The 18,823-nt window shown below is 35.4% G+C and overlaps 1 protein-coding gene across 1 annotated transcript; it reads left to right on the forward strand.

The window, feature by feature from the left end:
* The first annotated feature begins 334 nt into the window (after positions 1–334).
* Positions 335–6,427, forward strand: LOC100643295 (protein suppressor of forked). Its single transcript, XM_003399893.4, has 13 exons — positions 335–621; positions 740–931; positions 1,050–1,082; positions 2,632–2,729; positions 2,804–2,957; positions 3,040–3,273; positions 3,370–3,753; positions 3,832–4,078; positions 4,153–4,222; positions 4,326–4,422; positions 4,505–4,763; positions 4,856–4,990; positions 5,120–6,427. Exons 1-13 carry the CDS (start codon positions 598–600, stop codon positions 5,329–5,331), a joined length of 2,139 nt encoding a protein of 712 aa, XP_003399941.1. The 5' UTR covers positions 335–597; the 3' UTR covers positions 5,332–6,427.
* The last annotated feature ends 12,396 nt before the right edge of the window (positions 6,428–18,823 follow it).

Consider the following 18,823-nt stretch of genomic DNA (forward strand, 5'->3'; position numbering starts at 1 on the left):
ACATATGCCTACCATTCGATATATCTACGTATATGGTTATAATCGTCATATATCTATCGTGATAAATTATTATAATAAATTTTTTTGCATATTTAATCTTTATATAATAAAGAAATGACGAGGAATTAATACATAATTAATTTTCTTACCAAGACGAAATTGTTTAAATTGTTGGACATTCCATACTGATTCAAAATTGCTCATCGATGAATTGCAATGACCTTTTTTCTTGAACTATAAGTATCTTTACTCATTATATGTATAATATTTGCACTTTTTATATAAAAATCCACTTTATTAGATTAAAAATGTATAAATTAATAGAAATTTTCTTTTAACAAATTCTCATGATTTGAAACGACGCACATTAAAGACGCACTAAAATGGCTGCTATCGATAAAGGTCGAATATCGAACGAGTTTTCAGAACGATATATCGGACGCCATAGAAATTCTGATTTCTGGACTCCATTACCTACCTAAGCTTGTAGGCGATTAAGGGTTGTTTAAGCTGTGTTGTATTCTTATTCATTAATTTTCATTTCAATACGTGAGAATTTTTGCTTCAAGAAATTAAAATTGTTCCGGGGAATTAAAAATGACAGACGATAAAACAGAATTTGTAAGTACTGTATCATTATTAACGCGATATCGTTCACGAAGTGATTATAACCTCACTTTCTATAACACTCCGTTTAGCTTGTACATTTTATATAATTTTTCCCCTTCTTTATTTATAGGATTGGGGAAATGAAAAATTACAACGTGCTCAAAAAACGGTAGATGAATCTTCTTATGATTTGGAAGCATGGAGCATCCTTATCAGAGAAGCGCAAAACAGACCTATTGTAGAAGTAAGGCCAGTTTTTGAAAAACTTGTGTCCGTGTTTCCTTCTGCAGGCCGATATTGGAAAATTTATATAGAACAAGAGGTAATATTATTACAGTTTCAGTGAACTATATCTATTAAAAGTTATCAATATAATTCTTTATTGAGTAATGTGATTATTGTTGAAACATAAAGTTTAGTTAGTAATTTTTCTGTTTCAGATGAAAATGCGCAACTTTGAAAAGGTGGAAAAGGTATGTTAATATTAATTGTCTGAGTTTCAAAATTTAATGAAAACACTTTCTATATTATCAAACTTCTAGTTATATATAATGTCCAATTTGTTTGTTCGGGATGATACATAGTTTCCGTTATTGATCTTGAAATAAAAGTATTGGTTGAATTTTTTTTTCAATACAGATTCATGATATGCATGTTTGTTTATTAATCAAGAATGGTTATAGATTAAATAACCATTGTATGAAATAATATAATTTCTAATTAAACATTGATATTTAAAGAGTTCTATTTTAATTTTTTAGTGTAATAAGGTTACATTTAATAATGATAGGATATTATTAACCCATTGTGATCAAATATTATCATACAATGTGATTCTAAGCACTTTTCATATTATATGAGGTGAATAAAAACAATATTTCACCATACACAAATATCTCATTGATTACAATTGATCTGTTGGTATATTTGGGAGGTTGTTTTCTTTGTTGAATGATGTATACATTGAATATATTTGATATAACAAGCTTAATAATAATAAATACACATTACTAGTATAAATCAACTTACGAAGACAACTTTCTGAATGTAACAGCCTTGTATTCCTTCCTGCAATACATTTTTTAGTGTGCTTGGATTATGTTACTTAAAATAATATTCATATTACATGAAGTGTAGAAATCTTATTAAGAACAGTATGAAATAAAAATATTATGAACAAATATTGAGCATTAATTCGATTGAATTACATTTGTGTAAAGTATATCTACTTCTTTGCAAATAAGGAAAGTATCGATGACACACATATTTGTCTCAGTATTACGTGTAGCTTCGAGACAATTAATATTTCTAGATATTATTTCATAAGTATGCTTTGGGAATTACATCATTTTCCTTCCCCCAGCACAGTATTTGAGACTTCAAATATTGTGAAATTTCTATAGAGGTAGCATAAGGTGATAAATACATTGAAATATTAATTCATTGTATGGTTATAATATATAGTAGAGACAAATAATTCCTATGCTAATTTTGCTATGTTTTGTCACCCTATGTTGCTTCAAATTGTCTAAATTTTTTTATGATGTTTTGGGATCATTCATTTCTAGATCCCACATAGGTCAATTATATTATTAACCCCACTTATAAAAAATAAATAAACTTTTTATTCAATGGGGTTTATTTTGTGTTACCTTTATAATCTCATAGCTGGAAAATTTTTTCCTAATTATTTCCCAATGAAAACATGTTTATTCAATAAATCATTCTCAATTGATGCACTGGTGCATTATTATTTCTCCCATTACATACATACAATATTGTAGTAGTGATTGTATTAAAGACCTGCTTAATAAATTATTGAATTTTTACTTCCTGATATTTTGATGTGATTCTTATTGGTTTTATCAATAATGTTTAAATATGTGTTTAAAAAAGACTTGCCTATAAGGGTAAGTAAGGTGGTAGATATGTAATGTTTTGTGTAACCACACTTAAATGAGCTTTAACAGATGTCACACTATTTTCTTATATTTCCTCTAAAGTATTTCTTTTCTCTGACAGCTTTTCCAAAGGTGCCTTATGAAAATCTTAAATATTGAGTTGTGGAAACTTTACCTTTCTTACGTGAAAGAAACAAAAGCCAGTCTTGCAACATACAAGTATGTATTTACATCTTTAAGTATGTTTTTAATAAAATAATTGCAGCAAGATTTATTACATAATTAATTCACAGGGAGAAAATGGCACAAGCATATGACTTTGCACTGGATAAAATTGGTATGGATATCCATTCCTATAGTATATGGAATGATTACGTTACATTCCTTAAAAGTGTGGAAGCTGTTGGTTCATATGCTGAGAACCAGAAAATTAGTGCAGTGAGGAAGGTAACGAACTATGTGTTCTTATTGGATTATATATTAATATATTTTATTGATTTGCTTCATACATTGGTATTGTTAATTGTAGGTATATCAACGAGGTGTAGTTAATCCTATGATAAATATGGAGCAATTATGGAAAGATTATATGGCTTTTGAACAAAATATTAATCCAATAATTGCGGATAAAATGGCTATTGAACGTTCTAGAGACTATATGAATGCAAGACGAGTTGCCAAAGAATTAGAAGCTGTAACAAGAGGATTGAATCGAAGTGCTCCTAGTGTACCTCCAACTGGTCATCCGGAAGAAGTTAAACAGGTAATTATTGAACTACTTTGTAAATATTAATTATTGTAAATTGTAGATATTATGGTATAAATGTTTAAACATAACAAAATGATATTATTGTATTAGGTTGAATTGTGGAAGAAATATATTGCATGGGAACGTAGTAACCCTTTAAGAACTGAAGATACTTCTTTAGTTGCACGCAGAGTAATGTTTGCAATAGAACAGTGTTTATTATGTTTGGGTCATCATCCTGCAGTGTGGCATCAAGCTGCACACTTTTTAGAACTTAGCTCAAAAATATTAACAGAGAAAGGAGATGTAAATGCCGCAAAGAATTTAAGCGATGAAGCAGCAACAATGTTTGAAAGAGCAACAAGTACATTGTTGTCCAAAAATATGTTATTATACTTTGCGCATGCAGATTTTGAAGAGGGAAGAGTAAAATATGAAAAAGTTCATCAAATATATCAAAAGTTCCTTGATATACCTGACATTGACCCCACACTAGTTAGTATCTATTGTTTGTTAATACTAAATATTTTATTCAATGATTTGAGTATTACTAAATTGAATGCCATTTCGTAGGCATATGTACAATACATGAAATTCGCAAGACGCGCTGAAGGTATAAAATCGGCTAGAACGGTTTTTAAAAGAGCGCGCGAAGACCCAAGATGTAAACATCATGTATATGTTGCTGCAGCATTAATGGAATATTATTGCACAAAGGATAAAAATATTGCTTTTCGGATATTTGAATTAGGTTTAAAGAAATTTGGGGACAATCCTGACTATATACTTTGTTATATTGACTACCTGTCACATTTGAATGGTGAGATAACTTTTTAAGAAATAAATTTACATATGTTATATATATCACAATTCTAATTGCGTTTAATATTTCAGAGGACAATAATACAAGAGTTTTATTCGAGAGAGTTTTATCATCTGGTAGTTTAGAACCTGAAAAATCAGTGTAAGTGATAAATCTATTTGCTTACAATATTAATAAACGTGTATGAATTATTTTTATAACTAAGGTTACTTAATACTTATCTTGTATGTAATATTATTTTTAGCGATATATGGAATCGATTTTTAGAATTTGAATCTAATATTGGAGATCTAGCAAGTATTGTAAAAGTTGAAAAACGACGTAGTGCTGTATTAGAAAAGGTATTATTGACCTGCATAATCTTTATTTGATACCTTTTTGCAATTTATATAATTCTTAATTTGTTTTCTTCTTTTTTTGTAGATCAAAGAATTCGAAGGTAAAGAAACAGCACAATTAGTAGATAGATATAAATTCTTGGATCTATATCCATGTACTCCTATGGAGTTACGGTCCATCGGATACATGGAAGTATCCAGCGTTGGAAGAAGTACAGTTGGTGTATTACCACGAATACCAGATCCAGAGGAAGCTATAGCATCATTGCCAAGACCTGATATATCACAAATGATACCTTATAAACCGAAAGTAAATCCATTACCTGGAGAGCATCCAGTACCAGGTAAATTCCTTTATTAAAACGTACTATATCTAAATTTATTTGTTTTTAATGCTATTTATTTGTTTATAATGCTTGATAAAAAATTTTTATAGGTGGATCTTTTCCATTGCCACCAGCTGCAGCACAACTTTGTACCATGCTTCCTCCACCTGGATGCTTCAGAGGACCATTTGTGGCTGTTGATTTACTCATGGATGTTTTCAATCGAATTCAGTTACCTGACCATGGTAAGGTTACTAATACTATCATATACGTAAATAATATCACATGAGTCATTTTCATTTTTAATTAACTCATCAAAATATAACAACAATGTATGGAATTTCTGTTGTAAAAGAAAGTTTTTTTTTACATAGCTCCATTGCCAATAGCGGATAACGGATGTGACACAAAATTGTTTGACCTAGCGAAATCCGTACATTGGATAGTTGACGAAAGTAACGATGGGGTTAGTATTGGATCTAAACGTAGAAGAACGCGCTTAGGTGATGACAGCGAAGAAGAAGACTTACCACCGCCGCCCGCAAATGACATATATCGCCAAAGACAACAAAAACGAGTCAAGTAAATAAAAGAAAATTACATATTCACCAGAGTTACGTATCATCTCCATATAGTTTGGAGAAATTTGATACATATTGTCATATATTTTTACATTTTCTGTTTGTTCTAAAAGAAGTTTCCTAAAAGAACGAACCTATTATTATTGAAAAGCGTACGTTACGTATATAACAGCTACTAAATTTTTTATGTGACACTGTGCACAGTAATTTGAGTACTATGTACTCAGAAATCCTATATTTACACTGTTGATTTCATCTTTGTTCAAATGTGTTCATTTACATATGTATCTAATATGTATATCAGACGTAAGAGGACAAAATTGGGGACATCCAATAGATTGAAATTGATTGTATTGTTAGTTACATCATTGTATACTACAGATTTAGTATAGGTATAAGATTGAAATATAATTTTTACACCAGCGTTTATGACAATTTATATCATATATGAGTAAAACATTTCTCAGATTATAAAAAATGGCTGCACAACCATTTTAGAAGGAAGATAATAGGCGTAACACTTATGATTTTATTGGAGTAAATTGTTTCATTGTATTTCTAACTACAATAAAACTCTATTTATTTGAACTCATCGAGACAAATAGTTTGTATAATATAATTTCGCTAATTATGCCCAATACCTAATAAGTGAATTCAACAAGCGAAGGATTAGTTAGTTGGGCATTAACTTTTCAGTCAAATAAATGGATTTTTATTGTATATAGAAATATTGTATTATTTAGAATGGTTATCTGTAAAAATTGCTAGATAAAGAATATGAATGGAGCATAGACAATTTATCTTCCTAGTTATAAAAAAGTTTGTTCTCATCGTACAGTATCGAATCAAATGTATTCGAAAAAATAGTTTCCTCATTTCGTTTCTTATTTCAATATTTCTATTCGTTTTTATAAATTTTGTATACTTTTCTAATGATTAACTATTAATGTATTATTTATTATTTTCTTTTTTCTTTTTTAACATTTGTTAAAACAGAATATCTGCGGAAAACTATTTATCCGAATACGCTTGTTCCGCTCTGTATCGTTAAGATGATCTGTATAATTTAATGTACAGGACCAATAAATTGTCGAAATTCCACTGCAATTTTTTATTCATACCTTTATTCATTACCATATTCCTACCTTTCCTGCCAAGAAAAATTGACGTGTGTGACATTTATATGTTAGTGAAATGGTACATGTCGCCAGAGCTTTAGTCAGCAGGTATAACTACTCAATGAAGGCGCAATTAAACTTTGATCACTGTAACTAGTTCGAGCGGCTGTTAATGGTCCTCTCGGGAAATTGTAAGTTGAGCTATATGCTACGAAAATAGTTGTTCTCTGAGATTGGAATCGTTTTGAAATTTGCACATACAGTTGCAACTTTAGTTAGATTTAGTTAAGTGCTATTTATATTGAAACATGGTATAATTTAAATTATTCAAACTAAGAAATACCAAAAAAAGTTATCTAATTGTAATACGATATAGTACCTTTTGTTAATCAAATGTTGTAACACCTCTCCCCAATCTGTCGCTGTGCTTATACCAACTGTGTGCAGTAGAAGCTGCGGAATTTGGAGGAATCTCTATTACACAGGCATAAATCCCAGTACGTTTAATGCGTAATTGTGGCATAGTTCCACGTCTATCTATCTTAAGCGAAGATACCTAGCATTTGTACACTTCTCAAATTAGTTAAACAAGCGACATTCCTTCCAAATAATCGAGTTACGTTTTGCACAAAGATACTGATATTGCCAAACATATTTTACATACTCTCCATACTGCAGCAACTATTGACTCCTTTCGGCAAAAGCAGAATATACGTTGAGATAGCAACGAAACCGATATTAACTAATGATAGAATGAACTTTTGTTAGAAAGAAACAACTAATTCATTTTACATAAAAGGTGTAAGATATATTAATTTTTATTTTCTTCTGCTACGATACTTAGATCGAATCCCTTTGAGAGTCCTCTAATGTCGTAGCAATTCCGTAAAACAAAGGAATTCTACTGGCAGAGATTCTCACAGCCACCTGAACCTATGGATCCAGGTGTTTCCGTACCGATTCAATAACCCGCGCCGCGCCATTTAAATGTCTAATGTGTCGTCATTTCGCATTCTAAAACGTCTTTCTTGCTTCCGCATGAAGGAATTTCAATTCGCAAAAAGCCAATTTGTTTCATTATTTGCAACTTTCATACGTCCCGTGTACTTTGCTACAATGTTTTAATCATAGCGTTATAAATTTAAAGAGAAACGTATATTAAAAAGTATTTACATTTTTATATTCATTTCCTTTCCATGAAATAAATGAAAAAAAGAAAGAAAATAAATAAAAAATTGCCACACATTGGAACAAATTTTTCAATGCGAAGTTTTGCCACGTATGGCCTTTATTATCGGTGGAATCCGTGAATGAAGAATAAATTATGAAGACATTATTTGAATTATTCGAACGAAATTTTCCGCATCGCGTATTGTTAAAACGTGCTACTATATTTGCTTTCATACGCTACACCCTATTATGCTAACGGTTTCTTAACGAGCCACATGCGTGGCACAAAGTACAATAGTTCAGTGCAGCTTGCCTCGTTTCTACATTGATTAATCGTACTCGCCATCAAGTTCATAGTTGTATGTACCTTGCGATTACGTAGTAGAAATTGGAACTATGAAGGGAGATGAAACAATGTAAAGTATCTGTATAATCTGCTACGTAACATGCAAACAGAAACATTTCCGAAACACTATGAAACCTATCAGAATTTATGCAAAACTTGGCAGATTGAAACGATATTATACGCTAGACCAATGTACATACATAGACAGGGTATGTAAAAAAGTAGAAGAAAAGCTTTAGGCGCATACAATACTCATCAAAGCAAGAAAAACATCTTCGTAGACATGGATCCAAAAGCCATTAATTTCCGAGTTATAAGACGTTTTTGTCAGTAAGACCTTTACAGTATATGTTCAATATGTATCCCGTTCATTTCAACACACATTGCGACACGTTTTCTCATAGAAGCACGCGCACGTCGATGCCCGGGCATTTGTCTTGTGTCATGGCAGTGTTTTTCGATTCGTTGTATCAACTATCTAATCTAGCAAAGCAACTGGTTTACTATACAACGTACTTTTATACGCTAAACATCTCATAATTCCGAAACTAATGGCTTTTGGATCCACGTTTCCCAAGACTTATGTTTTATTTATTTCGATAAATGCTACATGTCCCCAAAGCTTTTCTCCGTCATTTTTGTACACTCTGTATATTTAAACACGTGGAAAATGTAGAAAACTCAGGTGTTTCGCTATCTATCAATTAAAAAATGAATACCGTATCAATTTCAATATTCCACTATTCGACGTGGAAGGGAGAACTGCTAAGAAGAAATGAATTCACATCGAGATTTAACAAGAGATACCTGCAGCTAGGTAATTAAATTACAGAAGCAGAGAAATTAATTGAGTATTGCGTAAATAGAGAACAGCTACAACAGTCTTTGAAATAGCATTTAATTACAAAGGGTCTTTGCAACCTTTGATTTAGCCAGCAAACATACAAATGTCATGTGCAGTTGCATATACCGAACTGAGTCTGTTTGGTTTGGATAATAATAGCATTCGCATTTGTAAAAGTCAAGACACGAATAAAATTAGTTATAAAAATATTTCTGTTATAATCTTCCAGTTTTTAACTGCCAATTTCTAACTTTCAACATTTAGTTATCAAAGCTCAACGATCTAATCTTCATACCTATAATTCTTGCACCCTCTTCGCTCTGTAACGATCTCAAACTTTCAGGCTTATTCAATCATCTACGATATCTGTACAAATCGATCCGAAACGATTAAATTTTCTTTTTCTTTGTCTTTGCCAGGAAGGAAAAGTGCAGTTTACCAAGCATACCCAGCAGTGACCGTACTTCCTGGTTATGTGGGACTTTATTACTTATGGTGTTGACGGTAATACTCGCTAAAAATCCCATCTCGTTCTTCCATGTGGTGGATACATGTAAACCTCTGATGCGACTAAAAGAAACGTTCAAACTTGCTACGCAAATAATTTCTTATTATTAAAGCCTTGCGAAAATTCCTCCATTTTCCTGTCCTCTAAATTCTTAAGTATATAGCTATATTTTTCAAAGTTTCATGTAACTACTCAAGTAACCAGTAGATTCTCATTGTTCCGAAGGCGTACATTCCTGTTCAGATCGGTTCTACTTGCTCGCGGCGAAACTATCGAAACATAGATTCTAACAGACTTCGCGCGAACGGAGGGCGGGAGAGGCGGTTAACGAAGATTTTACAAACTAGCTTCACCATTAATTTCTACAACGAGAAAATTTAGGGAGGCGTTCTCTGGTAACCGCCTGGGACGCAACTTGGAGAGCTCTTTGAAACTTTGGTTCTATCTCGGAGGAAGACAAATGACAAGAGCCGAAAGGAGCTCCAGAAACTGGTAGTTGGCCTTTCATAGAATGCAAACGCATAATTCTCCCACTTCGGGGAACGGCGAGAACGAACTATCCTGAGATAGCGTGTAAGAGTAATTTCTTCGGCAAATCGATGAAAAAGTAGAAAGAGTCGCTTACGGTCCCGAGGAGAGCGGGTTATCTTGCTTTACCTCGTAGGCGAATAAATCAATAATCTTCTCCTTATGCAAATAATTTTTACATACACCGTGGAAAAAGACAAAGTGAAGATGCTTGGAAGAAAAGAGCGTTTACTTGGATCGTTGAAATTAGACCAACGTTTCTAACGTTATGCAATGCCGTTGTACGATTGTAACGTGGTGTAAGATTAAATAAAAAAACGCTTAATTCGAAAATTAAAATTAATTTGGAAAAAATATAAAGAGTAAGAATTTAAAAATTAAATTTTTCAGAATAGTACGTTACATCAAAAAGCATCAATTTAATAACAGACTGTTATTCGAGCTTGCTGCTTTAAAAACGTTTCATATATTGAGATAATAAGCGAGTCGACTGAAAAGAGTAAATGAGTTCAATTACGATTATAACTCAACGACATGTGAAATCATTCTATGGAAGAAAATATATCGAGTTTGACTCGTTTATGCAAGCTGTACAGACGCGTCACACATGGATTGATAGATACGTTCGAATGGCACGAAAAGCGATAATAAACCTCCCCCGCGACTATATTAGAAGCTTTATCGGAGATCTGATTCAATAGCACTCGTCATTCGGGACCGACATCGTTATCTTCACAATAGATATCTCAACTATTCCCGTTTCTCGCGATAATGGTGTTTTCTAAGACGAACGTATTGCGGCTTCGATCTCCCTCCAACCAACCCTTCTAACGATGCCTTCGTTTACTTTAAGGGGAAATGCTTAAACAAGGATACGCCACGGTATATTCAATCACGAGCGACGTTTCTTCTTTCTTGTCTTACCAATTATCGATGCGCTACTTCGACCACCTGTGATATGCGTTATTATCGCAATAAACTCTTATCATGGCTACGATACATTATCCTTCGTGAGAAATGCTTGTCCTAAACGTTGAAATAATTTCGAGAAGAGAGAACGGATAACGTATTAATAAGGGAGAAGGAAGTGGTCAGCGGTGCTAACATTTCCCGATTCACCAGGATGAGTAATAAAGGTAGATTACGACGTTAATTCGAGCAATTGGAATCGGCTTATCGGCCCGAGTAGATAACATTGTTTTAAACGCTTAACCGATTTTGTGCGTTCGTATGTCGTAATTCATAGATAATTTTCATTCTATCGCGTGTAACTATATCTTGGGGATTAAGAGTAATTAGATGGCATTGCGGATTAAAATAAAACAAAGAACGAGCGATTTCTCGTTTCATCGCGTTACCTGGAATTTTCTTCTCTCGAATTTCACTGTTAACTCTGTGGGTTTTTAATGACCGCTAAATATACTCGTGAAATTTGGTCAATGTTCGTGTAAATTTAATCCCGTTATTTTAGTTCTTAGTACTTTACCAACGCGTTCCTCTTTCAACCTAAATAGGCATTCGTTGAAGTAAGTGGGAACAATGGAGCCTAATAAAAATATTTATTTTTGCAAGATCATATCATCGGACGGAATATCTTTTTCTTTTTTACATTTTTTCTTCTCTGCGACTAATGACTAACTTTTATCTCGAACGTGTCTCATATCAAATGGCCATTGTCAAGAGTACATTTATGCTTCTATTCTCTATTTGAGATGGAACATACATATTTCTATCTTTATAATATACAATACAATTTTCGCAGCTTTTTCCCCTGTCACATGGAACGTTTGCATCTTTAAAAGGCTCGGTGCGCGAACGAATATGGGTCGAGACTTTCGGGACTCTTTAGTGCGTACAAACGCGCAAAGATAAATTACGCTTGAATTAATGATCGTTTTGAAAAGGTAATTTAAGTCCGAGGACGAACGACGACAGTTTTAACCGATGAACCGACGTCCTGGATTTCGTGAATTTTTTTTTATTTGAAAATTATCCGTGGCATTCATAACGCGATATATACATTTACGTTGGTGTGCGTTTTGCATTAATTCGCATTTTGCATAGGTTTGCTTACTGCAACGGAAAAAGATCTCGACCTGCTTACATTTAACATGAACGTCGAGTATTCAAGAATATTATCAACAGATTTAGTATTCAATTTTGTAAAACACGTTACGTTCGTGTCACATATTTGCCGTATTTTTAAGCTACAAACATTAAGTTTCATTAACACATAATGGAACAAAGGGACAATCGTAGGAACGATAACGATCGGAGAAGCTGTTGCCGGCTAAAGGGAAAATTTCGCTCTCTTTTACGCATTCTATGGGCAAGTGCTTACAGGTTTTTCGAGCAGCGCATTGCTGGCATCAGGAACTCTTGCATTTTCCCAATTGGCCGCGTTCATGAGCGGCAGTCGAGAACTCGCGCCACGTTACGAAGAACTTCGTACAATTTTTTCGGGCGATTTCATTCATCTGCCGTGCCATTCGAAACTTTTATCGTCATCGATCGTTCGGAATTTGGAATGGCCGTCAATGAGTCCGTCCTAAAGTAAACATCTGGTATCAATCAGAAACACCAAAGGATATGCGCCCACGAGGATACCCCTTAAAAATTATGGTGAGAAGGAAAACCCCAGGATGAAGAGCTGGTATATAAGAATATAAGAAGGCAAAGCTTCTTCAGACAGTTTTAAAAACAGTCTTCATCACAGCGTTATACTTCTCATGTTACGAAGAACGGCACTTGGGTGCTGTTGGAGAAAGCATCACTCCGGAAGAAAACAAGATTTTCTAGCCAAATCATCAACATGAGTGTCACCTTCGGGAAGGAAACACCTTCGCCGCGAAGCACACGCACGCAACATCCCCCTGCACAGCGACGAACGTCAACAAACAGCCAGGGCAACTCTTTTCTTTTTTTTTTTTCTTTTTTATTTGGTAGACTATTTACAATCAATTCTCATTGAGAATTATAAGTAAATTCTGTTGGCGTGGTACTGTAACTTGGATTATAAGAGTTTATAGTATGTTTTGTTGAAGTGGTCATCACTTCTAAGAAAACTCTACATCTGGTCTTTTTAGTTTTCTCAAGCACTGAAGCCATCGACAGCGTATAGACAAAAGACTGGGACGAGGACCCACCATAAACACAAACTTTTGGTTTATTGGCCTTGTAAATGTTATTGGTTTATGGATGGTCCTTGGAACAATCCTTAATCCATTTGCATCCAAGCGCGGATTAATCCGCGCGCTGCGACTGCCTTTTATTTCAGTCGCTAAGTATTCTTCAGATGTGAGAGTTCACGTTTGACCCGTTTGTCAGCATCTCGCCTATATCAGTTTACTGTGTTGACCATTTTAAAGAATTCCATGAGAAATAATATGATTTAATTTTTTATTTCTTATTTTTTTTTTTAAATAAATAATTTTTTCTTTTTTCTTCTATTATAAAGAATGTAAGATGCGATGTTTGCGAAGTAACATTGTCTACCAATCGTTTTGAACAGTAAATTTTCTATAAACTCCATGAAGAATTTAGATGTCATTTACTGCACCTATGACCGACCGCGCGCGGTGATAGGGACCGGTCCTCTAAAGTAGAGCCATGATGCAAATGGGTTAAGATCATTAAGGGATGCAATAAGGATGCGTAGACATCTGGATGCCATCTTGCCATCGGTGCATGACCTGGTCTCTGTAATATTGGCTTCGGAGAGTTCGGTTATAGGGTAACACTGTTAGTGTGCGGATCTGGACCAGCTCAAATTGTATTCATATTTGTAATTTCACTTCTCTATTAAATATATAATTTTCTACCTTACAATTTATCCACGCGTTTCTCTCTTTATACATCGAATAACCTCAACATGTTTGATTCTAGTTGAATCTAATGCTTCAATCTAAAGGGTTGTTTTGGTGGTTGTTAACTCTTATATTATATCTGTTTCTGAACTTGGACATTTCTTCCTTAACTGTGGGTATCTTAAGGTCGCGATGTATTGTTTCGTTGGTAACATACCAAGGTGCATCTATTAAAGATCTTAGAGTTTTTGATTGGAATCGTTGGAGAATTTCTATGTTGGAATTACTCGCTGTTCCCCATAGTTGGATTCCATAGGTTTTAATATGGCTTTACATAGCATTATGGGGTAACTCTACATCGGAATCCACCGATCTTCTTTCTCATTCATATCAGATGTTTACTTCAGAGCGGACCCAACACCTAGGGTGCTAATTAGCCTCTTGATGAGGTTCGCATTGTATAGTTTACAACTTGGCAAGTAGGTATTACGTGCCGTTACCCTTGGCATAAACCAGAATCCATCCCTCGGTCAACGCAGCCACTACCTGTACAAATAGAATTAGTCGAACCCAAATGAACTGTCATAAAATTAAGGATTTTAACTTTAACGTTAAGGCACTTCATTGTTTCAAATCTTTCAAATCGAGAAGTTGCTTAGGGTTATTATTCAGTCGGATAAAAAATAGGGCAAGTGGATTTTTCTCGTGTTCAACGATCATTACCACCAGCAAGCGACCGTTTGTGGGGCAACAAGCACCCATCGCTAGTTCAGTATAAATACCGCCTTCACAAAACATAACTTGACTTGCTACTAATTGACCCGTCAAAATTTTAACTTGCTATTTACACTTCTAAGTTCTTCATTTCTATTACACTTGCTAAGAACAAGTCTACACGCACCACGCGTAAATACTTAAAGTCTTCAAAGTGGTTGGAATAAAGTGTATCTTTTAACCTGTTAACACAGTGTTATCATCACTTCAACTACCCCTATTATCTTAACCGAAATAGGGGATCGACTGATTTGTGGCGTCGATTATCGAATCGTAACGAGAATTTACGAAATTCAGACTTTCCCAAAAAAGACATGTGCGGTCCGAGTCACAAACTGACGGCTACTCCAAATCTCGAACAGCTCGATTGTATTAGGTTGTCCGAAAAGTGTCTTTCTTTTACAGACACGTCTTTTACAACGATGCATCTTTATACAAACATGAAACCTAATCTGTCGAACCTTGTGATCTTTATTTTGATAGAACAAAATGGATCATACGTAATCCGATAAAATGATATAAAACGGAAACGTTTGCATCCATCATTTCCTTATAAAACGAAAGAAACTTTTCGGACGACCTAATATGTGACGTTTGAAATATCAAACAGAGCCCATAAAACTTATCGTATCTTTTCCTCTTTAAAAATCTTGTACAAAAAAAATGATAAACATTTAGCATTTTGGAAAACACAAACTCATGTTTATACGATTTTGTATACGTATGTTTCCTCATTAAAGAATTTCAAAATGTAGCGACACATCGGTGAATCAAACTATCCTCTGTGATAGAGTGAATCACGAAGAGTTACGCGGAGTCACACACCACGCTACAATACTGTTAATTAGGGAGACGTTATTTAATTGTAATTACACCGATGTTCGTGCCGTTAATATTAATTACCCGGCGTGTCCAGTGCGCGCATTCCGTTGTATTAATGACGCGGTCCTGCCATGACTGATGACAGGCGCGTGGCCTACATATCCATTTGTCGTGGCCGGGCAATATTTACGTGCCAGATTCACGCCGTACGAGTCGTCCTGACGGACAATGTCACTGATATTAGGGTCGGCAACGTATCGTATATCTACGCATTTGTCCAAGAAATTGACAGACGCGAGCCACAAGGGAAGCAGTAACACGAGAATGTTCTATAATCATACGGTGATAATCACAAAACGCATCGTAATCAAGAAACTGAATTGATAATTACGGAAGTGCAGTGAATGGTGAGAGATGGAATAATATAATACTTTTGAACGAAACAAATTAACGTTGTTGAAATTAGCTCGTTGGATGTTCTCATCGGAAAAATGATAATACGGACTGGTTCGATTAAATTTGTATAATTTGCAACAAAATACGCCATATAGAAAGTAGAAAGCGTTGTAAAGAGAAACGTTGAATCAATTCACTCGATCTGAAGTTGGAGGTATGTATTCAAATTTGAATCGTTCTATTCAATTATGTTAAGTGCGATCATTTTTTACATAAACCAGAATCGATCCCTCGGTCAAGACCACCACTAGCTGTGCAAATATAATTAGTCAGACAGCAATAATCGCAAGGAACTGTCGTAAATTAAGTATTTATTTTACTATCAACGTTCTTGATTGTTATAAAAGAGCTTCAAGTCGAGAGTCGTTCATTACGGTTATTATTCAATCAGGTAAAAAATGGGAAGGTTGGGTTTTTTCCATGTTCAAGGATCATTTGGTGGGGCGAACAACAAGCATCGATAGTTCTCCTCTGCGACAGCATCGTCACCGAACTTCACTGGTTTTTCATCCTTAGATCAGTCAACATCTCTTGACTGGTTTTTCGTTCATTGATCAGTCATCAGATTAAAGTCTGAGAATACGTCTACACGCACCATACGTTACTTATTTATTTATGTGTATAAAGTTGTTGGAATGAAGTACATATATTTTAACCTGTAACTTCAGTGTTATAATCAGTCAACCACCTCTATTATCATAGTCGAAATAGGGGATCGAGCAATTCGTGGCGTCGATTATCTAATCGTAACGAGAATTTACGACTCTCGTTGGCGCGATCTATCGCGAACGCGTCTCTCCGCGAACGGTCGAACAAATTGCACGAGACACGATCCAGGACGGAATGACGTTGAACTAAACTTGACGAGTAACGATGAACGAAGTTGACCGCGGCGAACTTCCTTTTTTCTCTATCGACGGTCGTTCACCGCGTCTCGTCATTTCTGAAACGGAACGAAAGCGATTGCGCTTAATGGCATAAAGCGAACGTTATCACGTACGCGGCAAAGCGACCGCGGATCGTGCTATGCAACAATTAAACGATAAACATAATTCAACGGGAGAAGCGTATACAAAGCGTGCATTTATACGATTTGCCCGCCTGGAACGTATCCCGACTAAGTTCGTCACGTAACGTTCGTTCGTACACGCATAGGAACGTTCGATATTTTCCCCTTTCTATTATAAATTTTCGAGCGGAAAGCAAAGTAAACTCGAGATAAACGCAATGTAGAACAGATGCATCCTATTACGTCGTTGGCGTTATACGCGCGGTCGATCAGGGCTTCGTATTACGAGAGTTATAAATTTCAAACGGCCTTTCGCGAAACCATTTCATACGCATTCGCGAAAAAAACGCGGCCAATTCGTACGCCTAACCCGTCGAATCGCGGCTTTTGTGCCGTTTAATCCGTCATAGCGAACGACCCACGCACGTTGACAACAGAAAAAAAGAAAAAAAAGAACGGGGAGGAAAAAAAAAGAAAAAAATAACGCAAACGAGCGTCGCTCTGACCATCGTCTATTTTTATACGATTTTGACTCGAACGTTCATTGAAATCCGAATCGTCGGCGCAATTGCAGCTGATGCATCTACTTGACCAACGGGCCAGTCGCTCGACGTCGAGTATCATCGATCACCCTAATGCGCACAGCACATGCACGTATCTACACCGGCGTGTCTATGTTTACAAGACCGGGTATCGGCTCTTCCAACTGAAACAACATCCACAATGCTCCTGTTCGATGCCAGTTTTCACCAAGATATTGGTTGCATCACGGAACGCACTTTCGGTAATTCGGATTTCTGATCAGAGTTCTGCCATATGGTATGCGTTGCGCGTTCGTCACACCATCGTAGCACGATCGATCACGCGTTCTCTTAGGATCTTCGTTCCAATTTTCATCAGGTTCTTATCCTCTATGTTCCGTTGCCATATACATTGAAAATTATGACTTACGAGTTTCGATCGCACAGTTTCTTAATCAAACAGAAATTACGAAAATGATGAAAATCTTTAGGTCGTTGAACTGTAAGCGATCCGATATGGTAGGTATTCGACGTCAGCGATATTTTTCACAAATTGTTTTCCAGAACGAAAGAATTTCGTGTAAACGTTGGATCACGTAAGTTCCTGGCGGAGTTTAGAAGCAGGTAGCGCGTGAAATTCGGGGCCAGCATCCGGGTTCGTACTTCAATTTCTGCAAGTGTTACATACTTTGGCAACCCCGAAGCGGTGGCAATCCCTCAATTCGACAAGTAATGGAATTGATCTAGCCAATTGCGAAGTGCTGCGACTATCTTTGACACGAAGAATCTAAATTCACGAGAACCCGAGAGTCGAAAGCAAACTTCGCCGACAATTTTCTTCTGACCGTGCAGAGATCTTTGTGGAAATTCTACGGGGACAAAACTATCTCGCCGTTTTCCACTCACCATCGAAATCGCGAAACGTTTGTCGAATACAAATAACCATATATTTCGTTTACTTTACGATTATCCGGTTTCCCGGTGGCTCGAGGATTTGTCGATTCCTTTGACACACGTACGGTGTTCGATTGAACGGCCTTGCGACCGAACAGGAGCGAGCAGTGTACACACGACAGATGCACCGATGTAATCTTCGTGATAGAAGCGCGTTATTCTTTCTAGAAAAAATGCTCGACGGTTGGTTTTAGTCGAGCTAAACGCGATTTTCTTCATGCACCGTTTCGCCCCTTTTACATTTTTACTTGTACAGGAATGAAAAGAAAAAGAGAGAAAAATGGGAAGGAATTTCGGCTGGATAAAATTTCATTACTTTTAAATCTGTTGAATTTTGCATGCGCTGGAGCGCGTGGTTGAATTATAAAGATTATACGTTGCAGAAATTAAATGCAGTTTTCGAGTTTCGAATGCGAACGGAGTTCTTGCGTTAAAAGTGACAGGGAATCTTTTCCTTTAATCTTGCTATTTTGCGTAACAAATTTATTTATATTTTCTTATCGAATCAACTTTCTTTATTCCGCGATACCTTAAGAAAAGATTCTCTCAAAACTTGAATATTTCTATCGATGCGTGTAGCGAACGTTGGAGTATCTTCCATATTGTTTTCATACTTCAATGCATGTCTCTTCATACGAACA

The sequence above is a fragment of the Bombus terrestris genome, chromosome 12, assembly GCF_910591885.1.
Source record: "Bombus terrestris chromosome 12, iyBomTerr1.2, whole genome shotgun sequence".
Taxonomy (NCBI): domain Eukaryota; kingdom Metazoa; phylum Arthropoda; class Insecta; order Hymenoptera; family Apidae; genus Bombus; species Bombus terrestris.

Coding starts and splice junctions, on each gene's coding strand:
- LOC100643295 (XM_003399893.4), top strand. CDS start 598: ATGACAGACGATAAAACAGAATTT. Junction 2,958..3,039: donor AAATTAGTGCAGTGAGGAAG/GTAACGAACTAT, acceptor TGTTAATTGTAG/GTATATCAACGAGGTGTAGT. Junction 4,991..5,119: donor AATTCAGTTACCTGACCATG/GTAAGGTTACTA, acceptor TTTTTTACATAG/CTCCATTGCCAATAGCGGAT.